The sequence below is a fragment of the Astatotilapia calliptera genome, chromosome 14 (assembly GCF_964374335.1).
Source record: "Astatotilapia calliptera chromosome 14, fAstCal68.1, whole genome shotgun sequence".
NCBI lineage: Eukaryota > Metazoa > Chordata > Actinopteri > Cichliformes > Cichlidae > Astatotilapia > Astatotilapia calliptera.
In genome coordinates, this window is record NC_137435.1 from 6,034,245 (window position 1) to 6,055,143 (window position 20,899).

At 39.0% G+C, this 20,899-nt stretch overlaps 5 protein-coding genes and 1 pseudogene across 5 annotated transcripts; all 6 read right to left on the bottom strand.

The window, feature by feature from the left end:
• Positions 1–755: 755 nt before the first annotated feature.
• On the bottom strand, positions 756–19,196 carry cldnj (claudin j). The gene is made up of 2 exons (XM_026191804.2): positions 19,002–19,196; positions 756–1,671 (listed from the first exon to the last, which is right to left on the bottom strand). The coding sequence occupies exon 2, from the start codon at positions 1,663–1,665 to the stop codon at positions 1,030–1,032; it is 636 nt and encodes a 211-aa protein (XP_026047589.1). The 5' UTR covers positions 1,666–1,671; positions 19,002–19,196; the 3' UTR covers positions 756–1,029.
• LOC113035925 (claudin-4-like) lies at positions 3,636–4,279 on the bottom strand (annotated as a pseudogene).
• cldne (claudin e) lies at positions 8,755–10,026 on the bottom strand. The gene has a single exon (XM_026191807.2). The coding sequence runs from the start codon at positions 9,854–9,856 to the stop codon at positions 9,224–9,226; it is 633 nt and encodes a 210-aa protein (XP_026047592.1). The 5' UTR covers positions 9,857–10,026; the 3' UTR covers positions 8,755–9,223.
• On the bottom strand, positions 10,641–11,840 carry cldnf (claudin f). Its single transcript, XM_026191802.2, has one exon. It carries the CDS (start codon positions 11,755–11,757, stop codon positions 11,011–11,013), a length of 747 nt encoding a protein of 248 aa, XP_026047587.1. The 5' UTR covers positions 11,758–11,840; the 3' UTR covers positions 10,641–11,010.
• Positions 14,083–14,891, bottom strand: LOC113035927 (claudin-4-like). Its single transcript, XM_026191805.2, has one exon. The coding sequence runs from the start codon at positions 14,796–14,798 to the stop codon at positions 14,163–14,165; it is 636 nt and encodes a 211-aa protein (XP_026047590.1). The 5' UTR covers positions 14,799–14,891; the 3' UTR covers positions 14,083–14,162.
• Positions 17,066–18,316, bottom strand: LOC113035928 (claudin-4-like). The gene has a single exon (XM_026191806.2). The coding sequence runs from the start codon at positions 18,086–18,088 to the stop codon at positions 17,456–17,458; it is 633 nt and encodes a 210-aa protein (XP_026047591.1). The 5' UTR covers positions 18,089–18,316; the 3' UTR covers positions 17,066–17,455.
• Positions 19,197–20,899: the final 1,703 nt, after the last annotated feature.

A 20,899-nucleotide genomic window follows, 5' to 3' on the forward strand; every position in this document is an offset into this window, starting at 1 on the left:
TGTAATGATGTTTTATCAACACATTCAAAATCTCTGAGGGATGTTTCCAGCACCTTGTTGGATCTATGCCATGAATAATTAAGGCAATTCTGAAGGCCAAGGTGGGAGGGGTGCTGTTACTAGCAGGCCATGGTGAGTGCATTATAAACATTTCTGTTCTGATGGGATGAGTCTTTTATAGGATGACAATGATGCTCCCATCCATAGCTCAAGAGAGGTTTTTGAGTGATTTGATGGGTGTGAAATATGTGTTCATTCTGTGCAATTATGGTCACAATCACTAACTGAATGTGGGGACTGATAGCACTCTCACAATCAGCAGTACTCCAGAACTGGATACAACTACAAATATGTGTGTTTGTCTCACTGAATGGCAACTTTCAAGAGTTTTTCTCTTGATTGTTTTTTTTGTGTGTGTCTCTAATAAAGTTAAATTTACAACTTATAGACATCAGACTGCTACACAAAACAGACACATAAGAAATAGGAATGTTCACTATTTTGTAGCCACACAGTACAACGCATGCAGACTGGACAAGCCTGGGACTGAACCACTGACTTTCTGAGCAGTCACTGACCAACTCTGACACCTAAGCCAGATTCAACAGACACCTTCTTTGAGGTAGAGGTGAGAGTTGGGTAAGGAGTGAGGTGTGAAGCAAATGCACTACCTCTACTGGTGCAACCCTGTGCCACTTCAAAATATCTAGAAAAAAAGAAAAAATTTATGTGGTTCAAACAAACTACTGAGTAAATTTTTCATACTTTTAAAGTTGATTTCCATATGATCAAACATGTATGATTTGACACTAAGACATAAATTATCTAATTATTTTACTTTACTGCCAGAATAGATGGTTATCTTAACAATTGCTTCCATATTTGAATTATTAAATGGCTAATAGGTTTTATCCAAAGAGTTCAAGACTGCAAGTTCAAGGTATTTATTCTAAAGTGATAACATGTTGGTAGTGTATTTTATTCACTCAGACGCACCCTGACATGTGTGTTCAGTCTTCAATCTTATCTTCACACATAGTTCTTGATGGCGTAACTGCTACGTGTGGGTGTCTTGGCCAGTGTGTACCCACTAGAGGGGAACCTGTCTCTATGGGGTGGAGAGCTTGTGCACAAAATGGCTCCCCCACAGAACAACAGCCCAGATGTCACAAAACCTATGTATATGGCTGCTCCAAGCTCTCTCTTCATCACCTCAGGGACTCGAGGGTTGTGGAAATCCCTGATGATGGAGTTGGCTGTCCAAGAAACAGGAACTATAGAGGTGAGAGCTGCCAGGCAGAAGATGGCCCCAGAGCTCATCACCACCCTAGCTTTGATTTGTGGGTGGCCCAGGCAGTTGGTGCAGCGCGCCCCCAGAAGAAAGATAAGGAACGCCAGACATCCCAAAACCAGGCTGATGCAAATAAGGCCACGGGCTGCTTGGAGGTCTGGAGACAGGTCCAGAAGAGCATCGTAGAGCTTACACTGCATCTGACCTGTGTATTCACTGACACAGGTCATCCACAAACCCTCCCAGAACACCTGCATAACCACCAGATGAGTGCCAATGAATGCTGTCACCTTCCACATGGGCAGAGCACAGATCAGAATGGTCCCAGCGACACCGGTCATTGACAGGCTGATGCCAAGCTCCTGCAGACCCATGGAGAACTGCAGGAAACACAGAAGGTTGACAAGAATGAGAAGCTTCGTTTTTATTTGGAATAGATGTTTGCAACATTCTGTCATGTAACATGTACTCATGTAGATGAGGATCATCATACAGATACAGCTTTTAAATTTAAATTATAACTACTTGGAAACTGAAGAAATATGAAGCATTGTATGAAGTTTAAATTTCAAGTTATTTTCTCAAACATTTGAGTTAATAAGTCAAGATTCTGAGAGAGCTGACTTGGAATTTTGAGAGAATTTTTAAAATTAAGGCAAAAAAGCTCTTTTGTATAACAAAAAAATACATAATTTTTTAAGTTATTCATTTTCTACTGGCAAAAACAAGCTTCCACGGTTTCCTGTGTCTTTTATCGGAAAATCATTTTGGGGTTTTCTGGCCTTCTGGGTCACAGTCCACTAGATGGCAGTAGTTCACTAAAGACGAACACACATCTGTCAAGATGATTGCAGTCGACAGACTGTTTCTTGGACTATGATCTATCATCTTATAAATAGCTGTTTCACAATGAACAGGTTCAGAATTCGAGTTGTCACTGCTGAGTTAGTAATAACCTTATTTAAAAAACAAAATGCGCTACGTCTGCTCTCTTTCTTTCCCCTTGCCCCAAACCAGTCACACCCGATTGATGCCCCACCCTGAGCCTGGTTCTGCTGTTCTCCCTTCCTGTTTCAAGGGAGTTTCTCCTTCACCTAGGAGGTTACAGTGTTTTTGCCCTACAATATACAAACTGCTGTTGTGAGTTTGCGCTATATAAGTAAAATTGAGTTAGTATAAAATTTAATTCGATCGGAATCTTTATGGGATGTTGGAGAAGCTGGTATCACCTTTTTGATTTTTTTTTTTTTAATCTGTGGTGCACATATTTACAACTGAATTTTCTTTAATGTTAAACAATGAGCTGTTAGCGCCCCACACTGCATTGGGTCTGTTAGTAAACTGATAATAAAGTCTATTGATACTAATAGCTATCTTTATTCCTCCGCTGTATCCATATAACCGGAAAGTGCCATTCGGGGGGTGGGCTGTGACTATAAACAGCAGAGAAAGATAGGAACAGCAGTGAGAGGTGTTGTTTTGACCATCATTTGCTATTCACACACTTCCTGAACATCTAGTGATTCGACCCCGCCCACTGTCAGATCAGCAGCCTGATAACATGAGAAAACACTCCTTTTAGACAGGTGCGGCTGAGCACAAACAACATAAGCATTTTAAAGGAAAATCAGTTAAAAGTTATTTTTTTATTCTGAAATACACACAGTGGCACCAGTTTCAACACACGGAAACAGGTTTACACCCTTTCAGATAATACCTTTGAATTTTTGCGGTGCTGAGCAAACGCAGCATGACACAGTGTGATGAATGAAACCACTGAGGGTAAGTCATGGGTTACTAAACTCATCAGCCAACAGCGTTGTTGGTCCCTGAGTCACCATTTTTTGTTACTTGAGTAGTCGTTACTGGTAAGTACCGGACAAACAGGTTCTCTCCGTGTTTTTTTCACATCACTCCCAGGCCCCTTTTTCAAAAGTATGTAAACAAATATCATCAGAGGAAACAAACACAGAAGCAGAATTATTATTATTATTATTATTATTATTATTATTATTATTATTAATAATAATAATAATAATAAAAGTAAGAACTATATATATAATATATTTGATATATATATATATATATATATATATATTAGTCAGGTGATTGATATATATATATGTATATATATAATAAAATACATTATACAATAAACTGTCCACGTAAACATGTTTAATGTTTAGGAAACATGTTTAGGAAGCCTCTAGGAAGCTAAAACTGATTCCCTCTTGAGAACAAATGCAATGAACAGATTTCCTTCATTGCATGTTGTCTGTGTGCATGTGCTTTTTCTTTATGTTTCACAACAGCCTTTGTTTATTCAATATTCCCATCAGAATGTTCAAATGTATGTCTTTGGTGTCAGAGATCTGAATGACTCCTTTGTGTTGTTTCCTACAGACTTGTTTAAGAAGTACTTCACAGATGGAGCATTATCTTTCTTAGGAGGGCAGTTGACACAACAGAGCCCCCCTCCTGAGATCAGTAGTCCCCCAGCCAATGTAAAGGGAAGCACCAAGCTCTCTTTTCTAGGCGTCTACTACCATGGGTTTGTAAAAGTCCCTTATGGTGATGCTGGCAGTCCAGGAAACATCAATAGTGCAGAGTAGACCAATGATGATCAGCAGCACAACACCTGTCACTGAGGCCCTATCTTTGGCTCTCTCCTCTGGAATGAAGTTTGTACATTTCCCTCCAGCAGAAGCTGCGAGGAGCCCTGCAATACCTATGATGATGGAAACTACCACCAGAGCACAGGAACTTTGGAGGTCTGGGCTTAAAGCCAGCATGGAGTCGTAGACATACATGTATGCATGCAGCTCATCCAGATGCCCTCCCACATGACCTGCAAAGTTACAATGTTGCTGTCCATGAACACTGTGACCCTCCACATGGGACTGGTGCAGACAAAGAGCACCAAATAAACCAATCCAACCAAAAAAGATCAAGGGCACAGCCTGCCATCTCCAACCCCAGAGAAGCCATTGTCTTCTCGCTCTGAATGTCACTAAAGTGTGTATGAAATCTAATAAAAAGAGGTATAAAAGCGAAGCTATTGTGGGCTCAGAAGCCCTGACAGAGAAGACTGGCTATGCTGGATTCTTTGTGTTTAGGAATATTAAACATTCAGGCTTCTATCATTTTTCAGAAGGACAAGGACTTTGGTAACTGAATGCTTTCCTAATGTTCTGAACATCAAAAACCAAAACAAAATACATTTTTTCAACAAAAACAAAGGATAAAGGTGCAATATGTAAACTCCAAATCTGTAAACTCTGTAAACAGATTTTCAGCCGCAATAGAGCAGGTGGTATTGATTTCGCTTTGTGAGTCAGTGTGTGTCGAAGTGTATGTGCTGTCATGGCGAAATGTGGTCATAGTGAGAACTACCGTAAAAGGAACAAAACACAGACATCCAAGTACTGAGTAAAAGCTTCCGGAAACAGGGAGGGGCTCATTGTTTCTGCTTTGCTCTCATGTTCTCAGGCGTGTTTTCATTTTCAGTATATATTATTTGTAACCCCCATATGAAAAATTGTCTTTATCTGTTTTATACATATATATATTTGTCTTCTCCATTATGTCTGGGGTCTGAGAAAACTTCAGCTTTGTTGTGAAGTGATCCTGTATCTAGCTTGATTCACAATGTCACTGATGAAGGTTTGGATAAATTACTTTTAAATAAATCAATATTGGATGTTAATTAGACCGAACTCTATTTTGTTGTTTAAAATGTGTCCTAATGATCCAAAACCTTAGATGAACGGTGCCAAAGCTTATCTGTTCTCACACACGTTTCTCTAGGAAATGAGACACTGCATCGGTATTTCAGTTTGTTTGACATTTTGAAATGTTGATAAGATTTTGTTTTTCTTATTTTTTGTCTTTTTGTCAAAATGTCACATGTGTTAATTCAATTCTCCTGTCACTGTGCCCTTGATTAAGGCAATTGCTCACATCTGGACTCAATATACTGGCTGTTTGCTCTTCTAAATATTTAGGATGGGTTGAATAAATAGAATAAAATTCCCTGAGAGGATCAGTGAAGTATATCTTAATCCCTCAATCTGAATACTAGTAGTGAGAAATCTATTCAACATAATGCCAAATTGATTTTGTTTTCATAAATATTTCCTTATATTTACATTTGTTCAAATGTCAACTATCTATTTCAAGACTACTATAAGTGTTTTAATGTATAATGGAAGTAGAAACAACACGTTAGAGCACAGGTGTCAAACTCCAGGCCTCGAGGGACGGTGTCCTGCAGGTTTTAGATGTGCTGATCCAACACAGCTGATTTAAATGGCTAAATGACCTCCTCAACATGTCTTGAAGTTCTCCAGAGGCCTGGTAATGAACTAATCACTTGATTCAGGTTTGGTGACCCAGGGTGAAATCTAAAACCTGCAGGACGCCGGCCCTCGAGGCCTGGAGTTCGACACCCCTGCGTTAGAGTTTCTGTTAATTGAGTAACCAAAACCTAGTTGTTATTTTTCGTTCGTTCAGAGAAGAAGGCTGTGATGTCAGTGACATGTGACAGAGCTCAGAGTAATCAACCCAGCTGGTTTCAGCAGATTCACTGTCTAACCACAAAGAGAAACTCTGGAATGTGATACTAGATAACAATGGACAGACATAACAGGTTGTGTGACTGTAGCGAACACACCCTGAACACCAGGGTTAAAAATGGAATTCAGCAGCTGGGGAACCTTTAAATTGGTTGTAGTTATTCAGTGTGGGTAAAAGATTCACAACACCATCGCTACTGTTGTGCGTTCTAGTATACTTTCTTTGTGCACAGGCTTGATCAGCTGACCTGTGCTGCTGCTTTTGCTGAACTGAGGTTTACTGCTCTTTGTGGATGAAGTGAATTCAACAAGCTACCTTGGGTGATTTCCATCCCCTACACTGACAGCATACTGTTGATACTGTACTTATACACGGCAGTATACAGTTGGTGTGACGTAATCTAAGCATCACAAGCCCATTAAACTTACAATGACCTGAGGCTAGCAAACCTCAGTTTGTTTTGCAGGAAATTTCACTACATGAAAAAAAATCTAATTTATCGAAACACCATAAAAAGATGTAACACCTGATTTTTAATGAGCACATTACATGCTTCATGCCTTACTTTTAAACATAACCTCTCTTCTTTTTGTGCTGACGTGCCTTTCTTACATATTTCTCAATCTGTGGTTATCTCTCATTCTTTTCTCTCCCTGGGAAATGAAACTGTTGTACCTTTATCTAGCAGACACACTGTGTGGCAAACAGTTTGTGTTAGCTGATATTCACTAAATACTTGCATTTAAAAGTTGCACAACATGTTACTCCCTTTATGCGTCTTTTAGCTAGAGACTGAAGTGCTGTGACCATGAGACTGTCACCTGTTTACCATATGGGCAACGATATAAAGACTGGAAATAAATTTTTGGTGGATTATTGCTTTTTAGCACACACGGTTCCACTTTAACCGTTTCAGAGACTAGTGCCATAAATGATACAAGAATTACACGTTGAGTAAAAGCGAGTACTGTCAGAAATAATCAAATAACAGATTCTTGAAATTTCTACTTAAGTACAAGTATTTGTACTTTGTTACTTCCCACCTCATGCCTTCCAAAGAGAATCCATTGAATCGATGAATAAATTTTCGCCACTTATCGAGCTTAGTAAAACATAGGTCTCCAAAAACACATCTATGGGCCACCGCTCTACTTCATTTTTTCACTATATAGTAGAGATGGACCGATCCGATATTACGTATCGGTATCGGTCCGATACTGACCTAAATTACTGGATCGGATATCGGAGAAAAATTAAAAATGTAATCCGATCCATTAAATATCACGAAAGCACCTCACAAAACTTGCAACACGCCGTAACTCGCCTCAGAACGTTAGAGCAGTATGCATCACGTGATAGAGCGGCTGTGGCATGCGTGGTCTGGATAGCATGTGGAGCTTCGCTAGCTACCCGGCATTTCATCTCCGACAAAGTTATCCCCGAGAGAAGTAAAGCAAGTGTGTAAGTCCATCTCTGAATGTTTGTAAAGCATTCCTGCGTTAAGCTTAACAAGTGATATATGGAGCGACTGCCTCTCGCTCTCCGGCTGCTACTTCAATCATGAAACTGATCAATGATCAGCTGATCGGCTTTTCTGTCGCGAGTCCGTGTCTCTTGTTTGCTTTTGGCCCACTTTGCACCAGAAAGAGGAAACCAGCAGCTGAACAACAGCAGCACATTTAAGCTTGATCAGCTGTTGTTAGAATGTATTTAATATTACTTTCTACTCGAGGATCTTTTTCTACGTAGCTGACGCTGGTAGCTGTGCAGGGGCGGATCTAGCAAAGTTTAGCCAGGGGGGCCGATAGGGCATTAACAGGGAAAAGGGGGCACAAAGACATACTTTTCTTTCTTATTCTCATTTAAAATGTCTTGTTTTTAATAATTAATTATCTGACACCCAAAGTTTTAATTTGATGTAAAATGAATAGAAGTCAATTACTGTATATAGTAACTATTAAGTCTAATATACCCTAGTAAGCTATAGTACTTTTTCCTTTGGGAAGGTACCATCTGTGCAGTCTGCAATTTTGTTGAAGAAAGCTGTTGAATCTATTTAATATTTCTTGAAAAATAATTGATTTCTGTGCATTTTTTTTCACACTGCATCAAATTAAGGTTGATTACGTCGATTAAGCATCATGAGGTGGCGCGTGAGGGGTGGTTCCCTATTTTTTATTTATTTATTTTTGTTGTTGCTGGGAGTTGGAACCCTATTAGTTAGGTTGCTTAATATTTATGCTAAGTACTCTTTAAAATACCAGAATAGGGAGGATGGTGTAGGTTTAAGTTTATTAGATTGATCAGTATTGCTGAACTATGAAATATTCTCTTTTGCATACAGGTATAACAGAATAGCTTTAGTGTAGTTGTTGTTTTAAACTTGAGTATGAACTTATACAAAATGCAGCAAGATATTTAAAAAACAGTTTTGTTGATTAAAAAACACTATATCGGATTCATATCGGTATCGGCAGATATCCAAATTTATGATATCGGTATCGGACATAAAAAAGTGGTATCGTGCCATCTCTACTATATAGCTTACATTCAAAGCAGAACTAAATGCCTTTTAATTGACATTATTTTTTAACTTGTAGTGTCTTATGGGTGTTATGGGTGTTCTATTTACTCATTGACTAACACACAAAACCAGTTTTATGAAAAGGGTATCGCTGGCAGTATTGGTGTGAAACTGGCTAAACTTGTTAAAAGGTGCCACGAAGGAGCATTTAGCTTTTGTTGCCATGAAGGCGGCAACAAAGGCTAAATGTTTTAACTGCTTAGGCTCTGTGTAATGATAAATACATTATTGTCAAAAAGAAAAACACCTCATTTAAACCAGTAAACAAATTTCTGAGTGATCTAAAAGGACACCAACAAAATTATATAATTAGGTAAAATGTTTTATTACAAATCAGCTCAGTAAACAAAAGCAGTACTTTCATATTGCAGCTGAATAGAGATATTTCTAAATATTGTTTACAACAAATTCATAATATAACTGTAGTACAATACACATTTACTTGCATAGCATCGTTCAAGCACAGGTTTGATTTCCCACAAGACTTCAGAGGATAGTTAGGTTTGATACAAGCTCAGTATAAAATAGTTTCATTCAGTCCAGATTTGGGGCGTGCTGGAAGCTCTGTGATTCACACATCTTTGGACTTTTGATGTCTAAGAAACACAACCCTCATGTGTCTACCAAAGAATTCTGAATTTCACAGAAAGTCAGAATAGTTTGTTACCTTAACACAGAAAGTGACATACAAATTGTGGTATAATTAGACAATCAGAATGAAGGAGTGTTACTGAAGAAAATTAAAATAATTTATAGTCCTTCTCAGTAGAATTTCAGACATAGGCTCGGCTGGTGGCTGTGGACCTGGGACCGCCATACTTCACTGGATACTCTGGGCTCTCTCTGGGTGGGCAGGAGCTGCAGAGGAGGGCACCACCCAGGATTAGAAGTGCAGCTGTGCCCCAGCCAATGTAGAGTGCAGCCCCAATCTCTCTCCTCTGGGCACTTATCAGGGTAGGGTTGTAGAAATCTTGGATGATGGAGTTGGCAGACCAGCATACAGGGATGAGAACAAGCACACCAGCACAGATGAAGATAGCTCCAGCAGCAATGGCCACTTTGGCTTTGGATCTTGGTTCCTCCACAAAGTTGGTGCACTTTCCTCCAATAATGCCGACGATAACCCCCATAAAAGAAACCAAGATAGCAATGACCACAAGAGCTCTGGCAGCCTGGAGATCTGGAGAAAGAGCCAGCAGAGAATCATAGATTTTGCACTGCATCTGGCCAGTGCTCTGCATGACACAGCTCATCCATAAACCTTCCCAGATAATCTGCGCCGTCACAATGTTGGCTCCAATGAAGGCGCTGACCCTCCACATAGGCAAGGCACAAGTGACGATGGTCCCCACGAAGCCAATGATTGCCAGGGCAAAGCCCAGCATCTGTCGTCCCATTGACACCATGATGAGGCTTGAGTCCCTTGGAGATGAACGAAGCAAAGGATTTAAAGGTTTCACGAGCACGTCCACTTAGGTTGTGAACTCTAACTAAGACCATGGCACATATAAAGGTGCTTTTGCTCTCTTGAAGGTGGAGTCAAATGATCCTTCCCTCTGACCTGAAACCACTACCAGGAATGATTTACCAGTCCAGCCAGATTCTTCACATTATCTGTACGCAGACTAGACTTAGTTTCGATCAGATGCACGTCAGTATGTAAATGAGGACTGTAAAAATTCCTCATTCCAACAATCCTCTGCACTGGTCAACCATTGGTTGGGCAGGTCACTGGTTTCGGGCTTTACAAACAAACACGGGTGTTAGTTTCAATGGATGTCAAGGCATTCTCTAACAAGATGCCTTCCTACTTTAGGTGTCCTTAGACATAATAGAAATTGATCATAGCTTTGAGTCAATGTATTGTTTTGTATATTTTTATTTTCATTTTTTTAATTTATCAGAAATGCTGTACCAATCGAGTTGATTTTTTCCCAATTTATTTTCCACTCTGTTGATATCACTATCAATATTTTACATTATTATCAAAGATTAAACCGCACTCCTTGTGATTTTTATTTTTATTTTGTGGTGTAGAATCAGACACTAATATCATTTGTTACCTATCAATTTCTTAAAGATTTTAGCAGAAAATTTACGTAGGTGTAGATCTACGGATCTGAACTTATTTTTTTATGTAGATAATTGTTCATGATGTTTTAATAAACAATGACTCCGTAAACAGGCAGGTTACAGGTAAGACAAATGTTTTTATTGAAATTCATATGAAAATGTACAAGATAAAGTGGCAGTTACAGAAAAGAAGCACACTGCTAAATCTGTAGTTCATAACAAGGAAATAAATACATCAGACAGTGACTTCCTTGTGAAAAGCAATGCAATTTTCAGCACACACACAGATTCCTTTTACATCAAAGCTTCACAATCTTAAAGGTAAAAGTATGTGTAGAAGTCTAGTTGTTTTACATCAGTGTATCAGAATAATGCCGTCTGTACATCTGATATTTTCGTGTGATTGTATTTCCCAGTGGTCATTTGAAAGTCCAGCAGCTGTCAGGGCAAGGTTTTCAGTCTCTGTCCTTGATCTCTTCCTTCATTTTTATAGATATTGTGAAGCAGGATATGAGGCTGGTGCTGCATATGGCTTGCTGGGAGCATAACCACCTGCGACTGTGTATGGTTGGTTGGATGGTGGAGCATACACACGGCCATATGCAGCTGAGTTTGGTCTTGAATAAGCATACACCGGTTGTTGGTAGCTAGGGTATCCATACATTTGTTTTTGGGGAGGACAGGAGGTGGTTAAGATGATCCCACCAATCAGAAGAAGTATAGTTGAGCCCCATCCAATGTAGATAGCAGATCCAATCTCCCTTTTCTGTGTTGCTACAGTCAAGGGGTTCTGAAAGTCTGAGATGGTGAAAGCTGCAGACCAGCAGACGGGGATTAAGATCAGGATAGCAGAGATAATGATGAGACAGCCACTTATGATCACCACATTTGCCATTGATGCATCTTTTTCCAGGCAGCTGGTACACTTGGCTCCAACAAACGAGATGATAAAGCCAATAAATCCAAAGAGAAGTGAGATGATGACTAGTGCTCGGCCAGCCTGCAGATCAGTCGTCAGGCTCAGGAGAGAGTCATTCAGCTTGCACTGCATCTGTCCAGTACTTTGCATCACACAGTTCATCCACAGACCATCCCATACAATCTGGCCTGTAACAATATTGGCTCCAATGAAAGAGGTAACTCGCCACATGGGGATCCCACAGGCCACTGCCACCCCAATGACGCCTATGAAGCTTATGACCTGACCTGCCGTTTCCTTGCCAATCTTCCCCATTGTCTAGCAGCTTCGTCTACACCAGGAGAGAAAAGTCTTTCGGTGGACAGGTTCAATTGCAGAGTGACACAGCTCTGTTTTTTGCGAGAGAATGTGAAGGAGGAGGGCAGTCCTGTTGTCAGGTGAGTTCCTCTGGCCAAACAAGATTCCTCTGCTTCTAAAGCTGAAGGATTGCCACAGATTTTTTTAAACAGTGCCTGCCTTTTGTTTATAAATAGCACAGTTTCATATGCAGATCTCTTTTCATAATCATTATTGGCCTGTTGGTTAGTAACAATCCCTTATCAACTTTAACGTGCCTGAAACCAGCTTAAACTGTGATGCCCCCTCCCTGCCCTTCACTGGTGATCACACACACACACACACACACACACACACACACACACACACACACACACACACACACACACACACACACACACACACACACACACACACACACACAAGGATAATTAGCCTACAGCTGATTAGATAATCAGGCAAACAAAATGTTTATAGTGCTTCCTTTTACAACAAAACAAAACAAAACAAAACAAAACACAGTGTCATATGTGGATCTTTTTCTCACAGTGATAATAAGTCTTTTGGATGAAACAATCACTCGTCAAGTTTAAAGTACCTGAAACTGGGATAACCCCTCTCCATCCTTCACACACTCACTAAAACTGAGTAACTTGAAGCTAAATAGATTTTTACTGGAAAATTTGTTTTAAATGTTTAGTTCTAAATTCAGACGGATTTGTGAGCTCAAGGTGGTATGGCCATAAGCTAAAATGAAACACATGGTTTAATTTTATTTATTTTCATCTATTTATTTTGTTTAACACACTCGCCAGTATTTCTTCATTTCATTTATTTAGGGAATAACAAAGCTGACATGCTGCTTCTCTCTGTGGTTCAGTAATTAAATTGTTAGCTGTCATTTTTTAAAATTAAAACTAAAATAAAAGCTTTTGAAAAAACGTGATGAAGTACAAAACAAACACATTTAGACTCACAATGTTTTCTCTGTTGCCTGCCTATAGTTATTTCTCTCATATACTTTATGCCAATCTGACAGGCGATCAAAGGTACATACAGAAACTGGATTATTTGTTTTCGTTTTGATAATAATCACATAAAAGGAATGGGATAAAATACAGCTGACGGTGATACTTTAAAGAAAACCCATAACATCCCATGACCGAGATGTCTGTTGGGTAAAAACAAAGTGCTCACATGTTATACCAGTTACCCGATACTGCTCTACCAACCACTTTCACACTTTCGCTTGTTAGTAGAACACACCTTTTTCTTACGGAGTGATATATGATTTAGGTTTTTATAAAAATTTGAAACTAAAGCTTGTTAACACAACAATGGGTGCGTTTAAGTTATAAAAAAAAATCCTCACTATGTCATATTACAGCTATTGCTCACGTTGATAGTTTTATTATACTATATTTCAGTATTGATCTATGGCATATTTTGAGACAAACTGGCATGCAAAATAGATTATCAGAGTAATGATGTACTTAATCTGCTCTTTAGTTACAGTAGAGGATTGTGTACTTGCCTCACCTTTTGCTTGACTTTCATTTTACTACTCCTCAACATTCACCTGTCTCCATAATATAGTTTATACACTAAAATTTGACCAAAATAAAAATCAAGAATGCAGAACAAACTTCAGTTTATTTGCAGTGCTGAAATGTTACAAGTGATCACCAACAGAAAAATGGAGAGAATTCTCTATTTTCAGGAAAATACATCAAAGGCAAGAAAGAGTGTTTTGCAAAAGAAAACAATTTTAAAGACACATTTCTTGAGTAGCAGTTATATATGTGCTGCTGGTTGTTTAGGTAATATGTGAGAGAAGATATAAATATTAATCAATTTGTCATTGACAGAAAACTGACTTAAAATTTACACCGATCATAATGATGCTACAAATAACAGAAATTCTGAACACAGCTACATTCCATTATAAATTAGACATTACAAAAGCCCCTTTCACAGAATACTTTGGTGTTTAAGGAAAGTATTTTACACCAATCCTTTTGAGAAATCACATAAGGAATAGTACAGCGGTAACAATAATAACATTTCATTTCATGCAGATGTGACAATGAATCAAATGACTCAGTCGCAAAGCCCTGCCGGTACCTCCAAATGGAATGCAGCCATTGTTTATGATATAAGCTTCACATGTTTGGCCAAACAAAACATCCGATGTGGAAAAGATCACCTTGACAACCACACAAAGCATGACCAAACCTCATCGTTCAACAAGCAGTAGTTTTAAGCCATATTTACATTATCTCAAATATGTGGATAATTTATATCTTAGTTTTAAAGCAATCTCCAGTTTGCTACCTTTGCTATTTCTGTGACCTTGAGAGTCCATGTGGAAATGGAATACCACCTTAAACATATTCTCTTGATGTGGAGACTGACTTTCCAGGTGCATATTTGGGCACATAGTGGCGGCGCTCAGATTTAGGTGGGCAGTTCCAGCACAGGAGCCCCCCTCCCATTAAGAGCAACCCAGTAGCGGCCCAGCCAATATACAGTGCAGATCCCAGCTCATATTTCTGGAAATTCATCATCATTGGGTTATAGAAATTGGTGATGACGGCGTTGGCAGACCAACAGACTGGAATGAGACAGAGAAATCCCGAGATGATGAACAGAACCCCAGAACAGATGCAGACTTTTGCTTTGGATCGCTCCTCTTTGATGCAGTTAGTGCATTTTCCACCAGCAACTGACAAGATCAGTCCAAAGACTCCAACAAGGATCGCGATGATAATCATGGCACGAGCAGCCTGTAGGTCAGATTCCAAAGCCAGCATCGAGTCATACACCTTGCACTGCATCTGGCCTGTACTTTGCACCACACAGTCCATCCACAAGCCCTTCCAGAAGGTTTGAGCTGTGACGATGTTGGCACCAATAAAAGCACTGACCTTCCACATGGGTAAGCCGCATGCTGTGATCTCCAAGAGCCAGCCAACTATAGCCATTGTTATACCAGTGATCTGAATCCCCTGAGAAACCATCTTGTTGTCTTAATTTCTCCAACATTAAGGTCAAAAAGAGTGCAGAGGAAATGCTGTAAGCTTGTGCTTAAAGTTTGTTGTGTGAAATAAAAGAGACACAGACATAAGGGAATGCGAAACCACAGTCGTCAACTGCCATTGGCCAGATGAGTTTACACACAAACAGACCTAGTGACCTTCATTATTGCTGACCAGCCAGAAATCCAGAGTTTCAAGGTTGGATAAAAAAATGAAAAAGCAAACAACAATAATTTTTTGCTTCTGTGGTTTCTTTTATTTCTTTTTAATTTTTTGGGTTGCAATAGCAAGGACATTTGGTGTAAAAATATGCTGAAAATGCAGAATCAAATATGCTAAGCCACGCTACGCTGTTTAAAACCTATTTATTTTCTCTGACTTTTAAAAGAATATTCTTGGTTTATCATTGTGCAAGCAGAGTCTTATTTATTTCTATTATTGTTTAATTATGTTTCTAATGTCTTTATTCGGGCACTTTTAATTGTATGTATATTTTTTTATGGCCTCTAAACACTTTGGTCAGTTGATTTAAATATGCTATAAATGTCAGGGTCTTTCTGTCTGGGATCCAGAGTTTTGAGTTTTGGGAATATTTAAGTTTTCTTTAGTTTTAGTCGGTATTGTTGATATTTAGATTTCTGTTATTTCTTAGTGTTTATTTTGATTTACTTGAGTTGGCCTTGATTTGCTTACAACTGATACAAGTTCCTTTTGGTGCTAATTCATGCCTTTAGTTCTGTGTTCCTGTTCCAAAGGTCTTAAGGTTTATTCTGTGTTTTGGGGGTTTATGACTTTCTTTTGGTTTTGAGATTGGATTTATGTTCGAGCTCCATGTTAGCTTTACTTTCCTTGTGATATTGAAATCTGTGTTTTTACTGCTTGAATTTGGCTATAGGGTTTTAATCCTCTTTTGTGTTCCCATTCTGTTCCTGCTGTCTTGTATTTATCTCCTGTCTCTGGGACAAGTTCATATGTTTGAGTGTGTTAGCAATTTCCTGTTTTATTTGATGGTCTCTTGTCAAAAACTTACAGAAGTCCAGTCGCTTCTTTTTCAAGCTCCTTGGAATATCATGATCTGGATGACTGAGAACCTACACAGACATTATGCTAAATGTTTAAATCTTTAATCAGATAAGTGACTAACCTTGTTCATTTATACTATACTGATGTATTGAAGGTTCAGGTTTAACAGATTTTTTAAGGTTAAAATGCTACCGTTTGACTGTTGAAACAGTTTTTTTGTCTCACTCAGCAGTCAGACAAAAAACTGCAAGATGTGATATCTTCTTTGCAGCAAGAGGCAGTGTTGGCCAAGTAATTACTCAGATAGGGAGCGCTTCACTAAAGAGTCACTCAGAGGAAGCAGTTTTGGAGGGAAAAGGAGTGCCTTATTTTCCTAGAATACAGTGCTGTGAAAAATATTTGCCCCCTTTCTGATTTCTTATTTTTTGCACATTTTTCACACTTAAATTGGGCAAACAGTTTGTGCCCTGAAGCACGAGTAAAACTGGGTTATGCAGAAGGCCAATGATAAGAAACTCAGTAAGTCGTCCTATCGACGGCTAAACAAACCACGTTTGCTTTTTTCCCTTAATAAGTGAAACCAATTTTGAAAACTACTTTTGTAGTTACTTGAGTTTTTTGACTATTAGTAAAATTTATTTGATGATCTGAAACATGATGATCTGAAAGTGTGACAAATATGCAAAAACCAATGAATCAGGGGCAAATACTTTTTCACGGTATTGTACTGTTCTTTTTAAAGTACATTATGGAAATCTTTAAGCTGCTCATGCATCTACTAAAGAATTTTTACATAAAAATTAGTCATGTTTCCTAGTAGTGATTTGATAAATATGTATCTTATATATATCTACTAATCCATCCATCCATTCGCTTCCGCTTATCCTTTTCAGGGTCGCGGGGGGCGCTGGAGCCTATCCCAACTATCTACTAATCATTTTTTTTTTTTAAAATATGTGCTTAGATATATTATATTTAATTATATTACAATATATTTAATAATTATATTGTTTTCTGATTTGTATAAGTTTTATCTGCTTGGACTCTTTTTTGGCCAACAAAAAGAAACACTGATTTAGTTCTATAAACTAAAATATGGTTATGGGTGGTAACACCTCTGTTGTAAGACAGAGGTGTTACCTCATATCCTCTTTTATAAGACTTCATTTAAACTTAACATTATACAGTTTTAATAAATAAAAAAAAGGATAAACTCACAAAATATGTTGGTTGAGCAGTGCTTAAAACGCATCTTTATTTACAGTTTAAAAACGTCTATGAATAAAAAACACACTGAACACACATGAAATGTTATGCAAAAAGATACAAATGGATAATATCAAAGGAAAATGAATGAATGAAAAATACAACAAATCCAAGTAGCATGATGAACTTTACAGCATTTTGTGACTCCACCGTATGGGACATTGTGTGCACCACGCCCAGTTTTGGGTGCGGTGGGCTTTTTTTCTTAGCAATTTTCAAACAAGCACGATAGAAATATTGAAATATTTAAAGTGTCAACATGAATCAATCAATAAGACCACAACGCATTTGATTCATGTCTTTTTTTTAGTCTCTTGGCTTTCTCAGCTTTTCCTTTTCCTTGTTTCTCCTCAAACGTAGCCCTTGTTTGCAGCTGGAGCAGATGAACGGGGAGCTGAGTACTTGGCAGAGTAGTTATCCTTGGGAGGACAGTTGGCACAGAGGAATGCACCACCGATGATGAGGAGGCCTCCTGCTCCCCAGCCAATGAACAGAGAAGCTCCCAGTTCCTTCTTCTGAGAAGCAATTAACATTGGACTGTAGAATTCCTGTATGATGGTGTTTGCTGTCCAGCACACTGGGACAAGGCACAAAACACCTGCAATGATGAAGACCACTCCAGCTGCAATGCCAATTTTGGTTTTTGAGCTCTCATCCTCCACACAGTTGGTGCATTTCCCTCCAGCCATGGCCAGTAGGATGCCAATGACACCAAGCAGGATCGCGATGATAGTAAGGGCTCGAGCAGCCTGGAGGTCTGAAGACAGGGCCAGCATTGAATCATAAACTTTGCACTGCATCTGGCCTGTGCTCTGGACTACACAGGTCATCCAGATGCCTTCCCATGTAGTTTGAGCTGTGACAATGTTCTGGCCGATGAAGGCTGTAACTTTCCACTGAGGTAAAGCACAGATAACAATGACCCCAATCCATCCAATAATGCACAGGGCAGTGCCCAGCATCTGAAAGCCAGCCGAAGCCATATTTCCTCAGAAAATTTCTTGCAGTATTTCAAAAAATGTCCAGAAAGTTAGTCTTGCTTGAAAGATCCCCAAGTGTAAATGTTTGAATAAGTCTGGAACGAGCCTTTTTTATACTTAACTGAGGAGGGGCTTGACACATGCAAAGTTACACAGAGCTGTGACGTCCTTACGGTTCTTATCCCTAATCTCAACCCCAAACATGTATCATCATGTCAGTTTTGGTCTCAGTTGGGTAATCGTTGCAGGTGGAAAAGCTACCTTATGACTCACGGGTGTGGCAGAAGCATTGCCCATAGAAGATATTTTTTGTCCCATGTTTTTTGATGTGTTGCAGTAACAATGACTGAAACTACTTTACTGTTGTGAAGTAACAATCATGCATATGTAAAATGTCAGGTTTTGAGGAACTATGAAAAAAAAAGCTTCTCCAACTGGTTCCTAAATATACAGATCGAATTGTTATACTTTTTTGTAGTATAGTTAACCTTTTTTTTGATTAACTATACAAGTCAGGATAACAGATCCACTGAAAACAAGTTATTTCTGAAATTCAATAATGCCTCAGTCTAGAGAAAGAAAATCCTGACTGTCCAAATAATATAAACTAATATTAATAATACTTAATCTGAATTGAATAGTTGTTTAAATGTACATTAGCTGAACCCAAATGTCTTCCAAAACAGCTTTTTAGAAAAGACTCTCATAAACTTTACACTGTGCAGGTGCATTCACACCATTCTTATCATTCACTGAAAGCACACATGCCCTGCTTGTCAGCAAATGTAAAGAGAATGCTATTTCATGCTGAAATGAATGAAAAAGAATGATAGATTTGTTGTCAACCTCCTTTACAGCCTCAAGAAAATAATTTATATTAGTTAGCATGAAAAGAGTAAAAAGGTTTAAAGCTGACCTTGCAGTGATGTCAGTCCTTAAATACTTGCAGCTCTTACAGGATGTCCTCAGAGAGAATGTATATTTTGCAGTCCAGATCCCACTTGACTTACAGATAGTTTTCCACAGTATTCTGAAGACATCAGGGTTGAGATGTTAGAGAAATAGCAAACACCAGGAACAGTGATTTCAGGTGACAGACTATTACTAAAAGAGGGAATAGTGAGTGGGGGCTAAGGGAGGTAGAGGGAGAATCAGATTGTCCCCGAAATGAATAGAGGCAGTGTTTTAGAGCCAGACCTGCGGTAAGGACCATAATACCTCTATTTTTTCCAAGGTAGGATCATTAAAGGTACTTGAGCCTGGCTATGGAGATTAGGTTCCAGACACAAGGAGGCTGGGAGGAATTTTCACAATTAAGACTCTGAGGAGAGATTTTTCAGGGCCAGATTACTCCTGATAGGCCTTATGCTGCAATCATTTACCTCATGACTCCTCGTGTCAAACTCGTGGGTAATAAGAAAATATTCACATACATGTAAGATCATTTTAAGATTCAGATGGTGAACAAAATTTAAATGTAACTGTTAAAAAATGTTACTTAAAAAACTGCCAAGACATGCGATCAAGTAATTAAACTGTGCTTAAAAAGCATAACAATGCGTAAGTATCCCTGCAAAAGCCAACAGTACAAATTTTGATACAACAGGTAAGAGACTTGAATGCTTGAGCTGTGGGAAAATGACAAAGGGAGTTGTCTGGAACAAGCTCAGACTTCACAGTAACGGCTGCCTTTGGTTGTTATTCAGTTGCCCAACCCTTTAGTCAAACTTGAAGGGTTACGATGCAAAGAAATAAACAAAATAAAACTGCAGATGAGGGATTGTGTGTTATTTTATATGCTGTAAGGCCCATAAGCTTTGTATGTAAAACCTACCTGACCTATTTAATAGTTTTTGCACCTGTTTATAAGTTATAAGTTGTCATATGCTCAAGGTATCTTCTTGTATATGAGATCAATGTTTTGTTACTGGTTCCTATGGAAAAAGTTAGATTTTCTGATGTAAGGGAAATTGTTATACTGTCTAGGATTTTCATCAGATAAAACTGTGGTTTGCTTGTATCTGTATGACATCATCACTGGGGGCTGCGTGCCAGTTGCTCAGGTAGCGTCACAGTTTCAGTGGATGATGTCATGCGGCGGCTGTGTGAAGGCAAGAGAGGACCCAAATGCACGGCTCTAGACACACGGGGATGAACTCAAAGGCCGGTCTTTATTAACAGGAACATAAGAAGTCATACAAAACTATACTGGGAGCAACTAAAAGCTGAGGCGCTGGGAAGACACGGAAATTGCACACAACCTAGAGGGACACTCTGACATAAATACACAGAAGGTAACGAGGGAAGTGGGAACACACGGGGAACACAGCTGAAGACAATTACTCATGGCCGAGCAGGGAGGACACGAAACTGACGATACTGACACCAAGATGTGGACCTTAAACACAACACAGTACACAGAGATGAGCACGGAGAGAGAGAGGCAGAGAGAGAGGCAGAGAAGAAGGATGAATACGAGGGGATGAGGAGAACACAGAACACATAGGATGGGAACACGGTACCAGAGCAAACACCACAATAAAAACATGGACACAGGGGGAATCCAAATACCAAACCAAACAATCCAATGGACATAAGAAACAAAATACAAAACTACAGAAAAACTAAGAACACTGGGTCGAAATGACCCAGGACCATGACAGATGATTTAGGCACAACATGGTGTGTTGCTCAGTGACTCACTCATTTTTGCCGTGTCTTATTATCACATGACACCAACGGGAACCTGAAATCTTTCAGTCTGCCAAATAGGAGCTTCTTTAGACCCGAAATGATAACATCCTGTATAAAACA

What these genes read in the sequence shown, in the direction of transcription:
- cldne (XM_026191807.2), bottom strand. Translation starts at nt 9,856, where the DNA reads ATGGTGTCAATGGGACGACAGATGCTGGGCTTTGCCCTGGCAATCATT.
- LOC113035928 (XM_026191806.2), bottom strand. Translation starts at nt 18,088, where the DNA reads ATGGCTTCGGCTGGCTTTCAGATGCTGGGCACTGCCCTGTGCATTATT.
- cldnf (XM_026191802.2), bottom strand. Translation starts at nt 11,757, where the DNA reads ATGGGGAAGATTGGCAAGGAAACGGCAGGTCAGGTCATAAGCTTCATA.
- LOC113035927 (XM_026191805.2), bottom strand. Translation starts at nt 14,798, where the DNA reads ATGGTTTCTCAGGGGATTCAGATCACTGGTATAACAATGGCTATAGTT.
- cldnj (XM_026191804.2), bottom strand. Translation starts at nt 1,665, where the DNA reads ATGGGTCTGCAGGAGCTTGGCATCAGCCTGTCAATGACCGGTGTCGCT.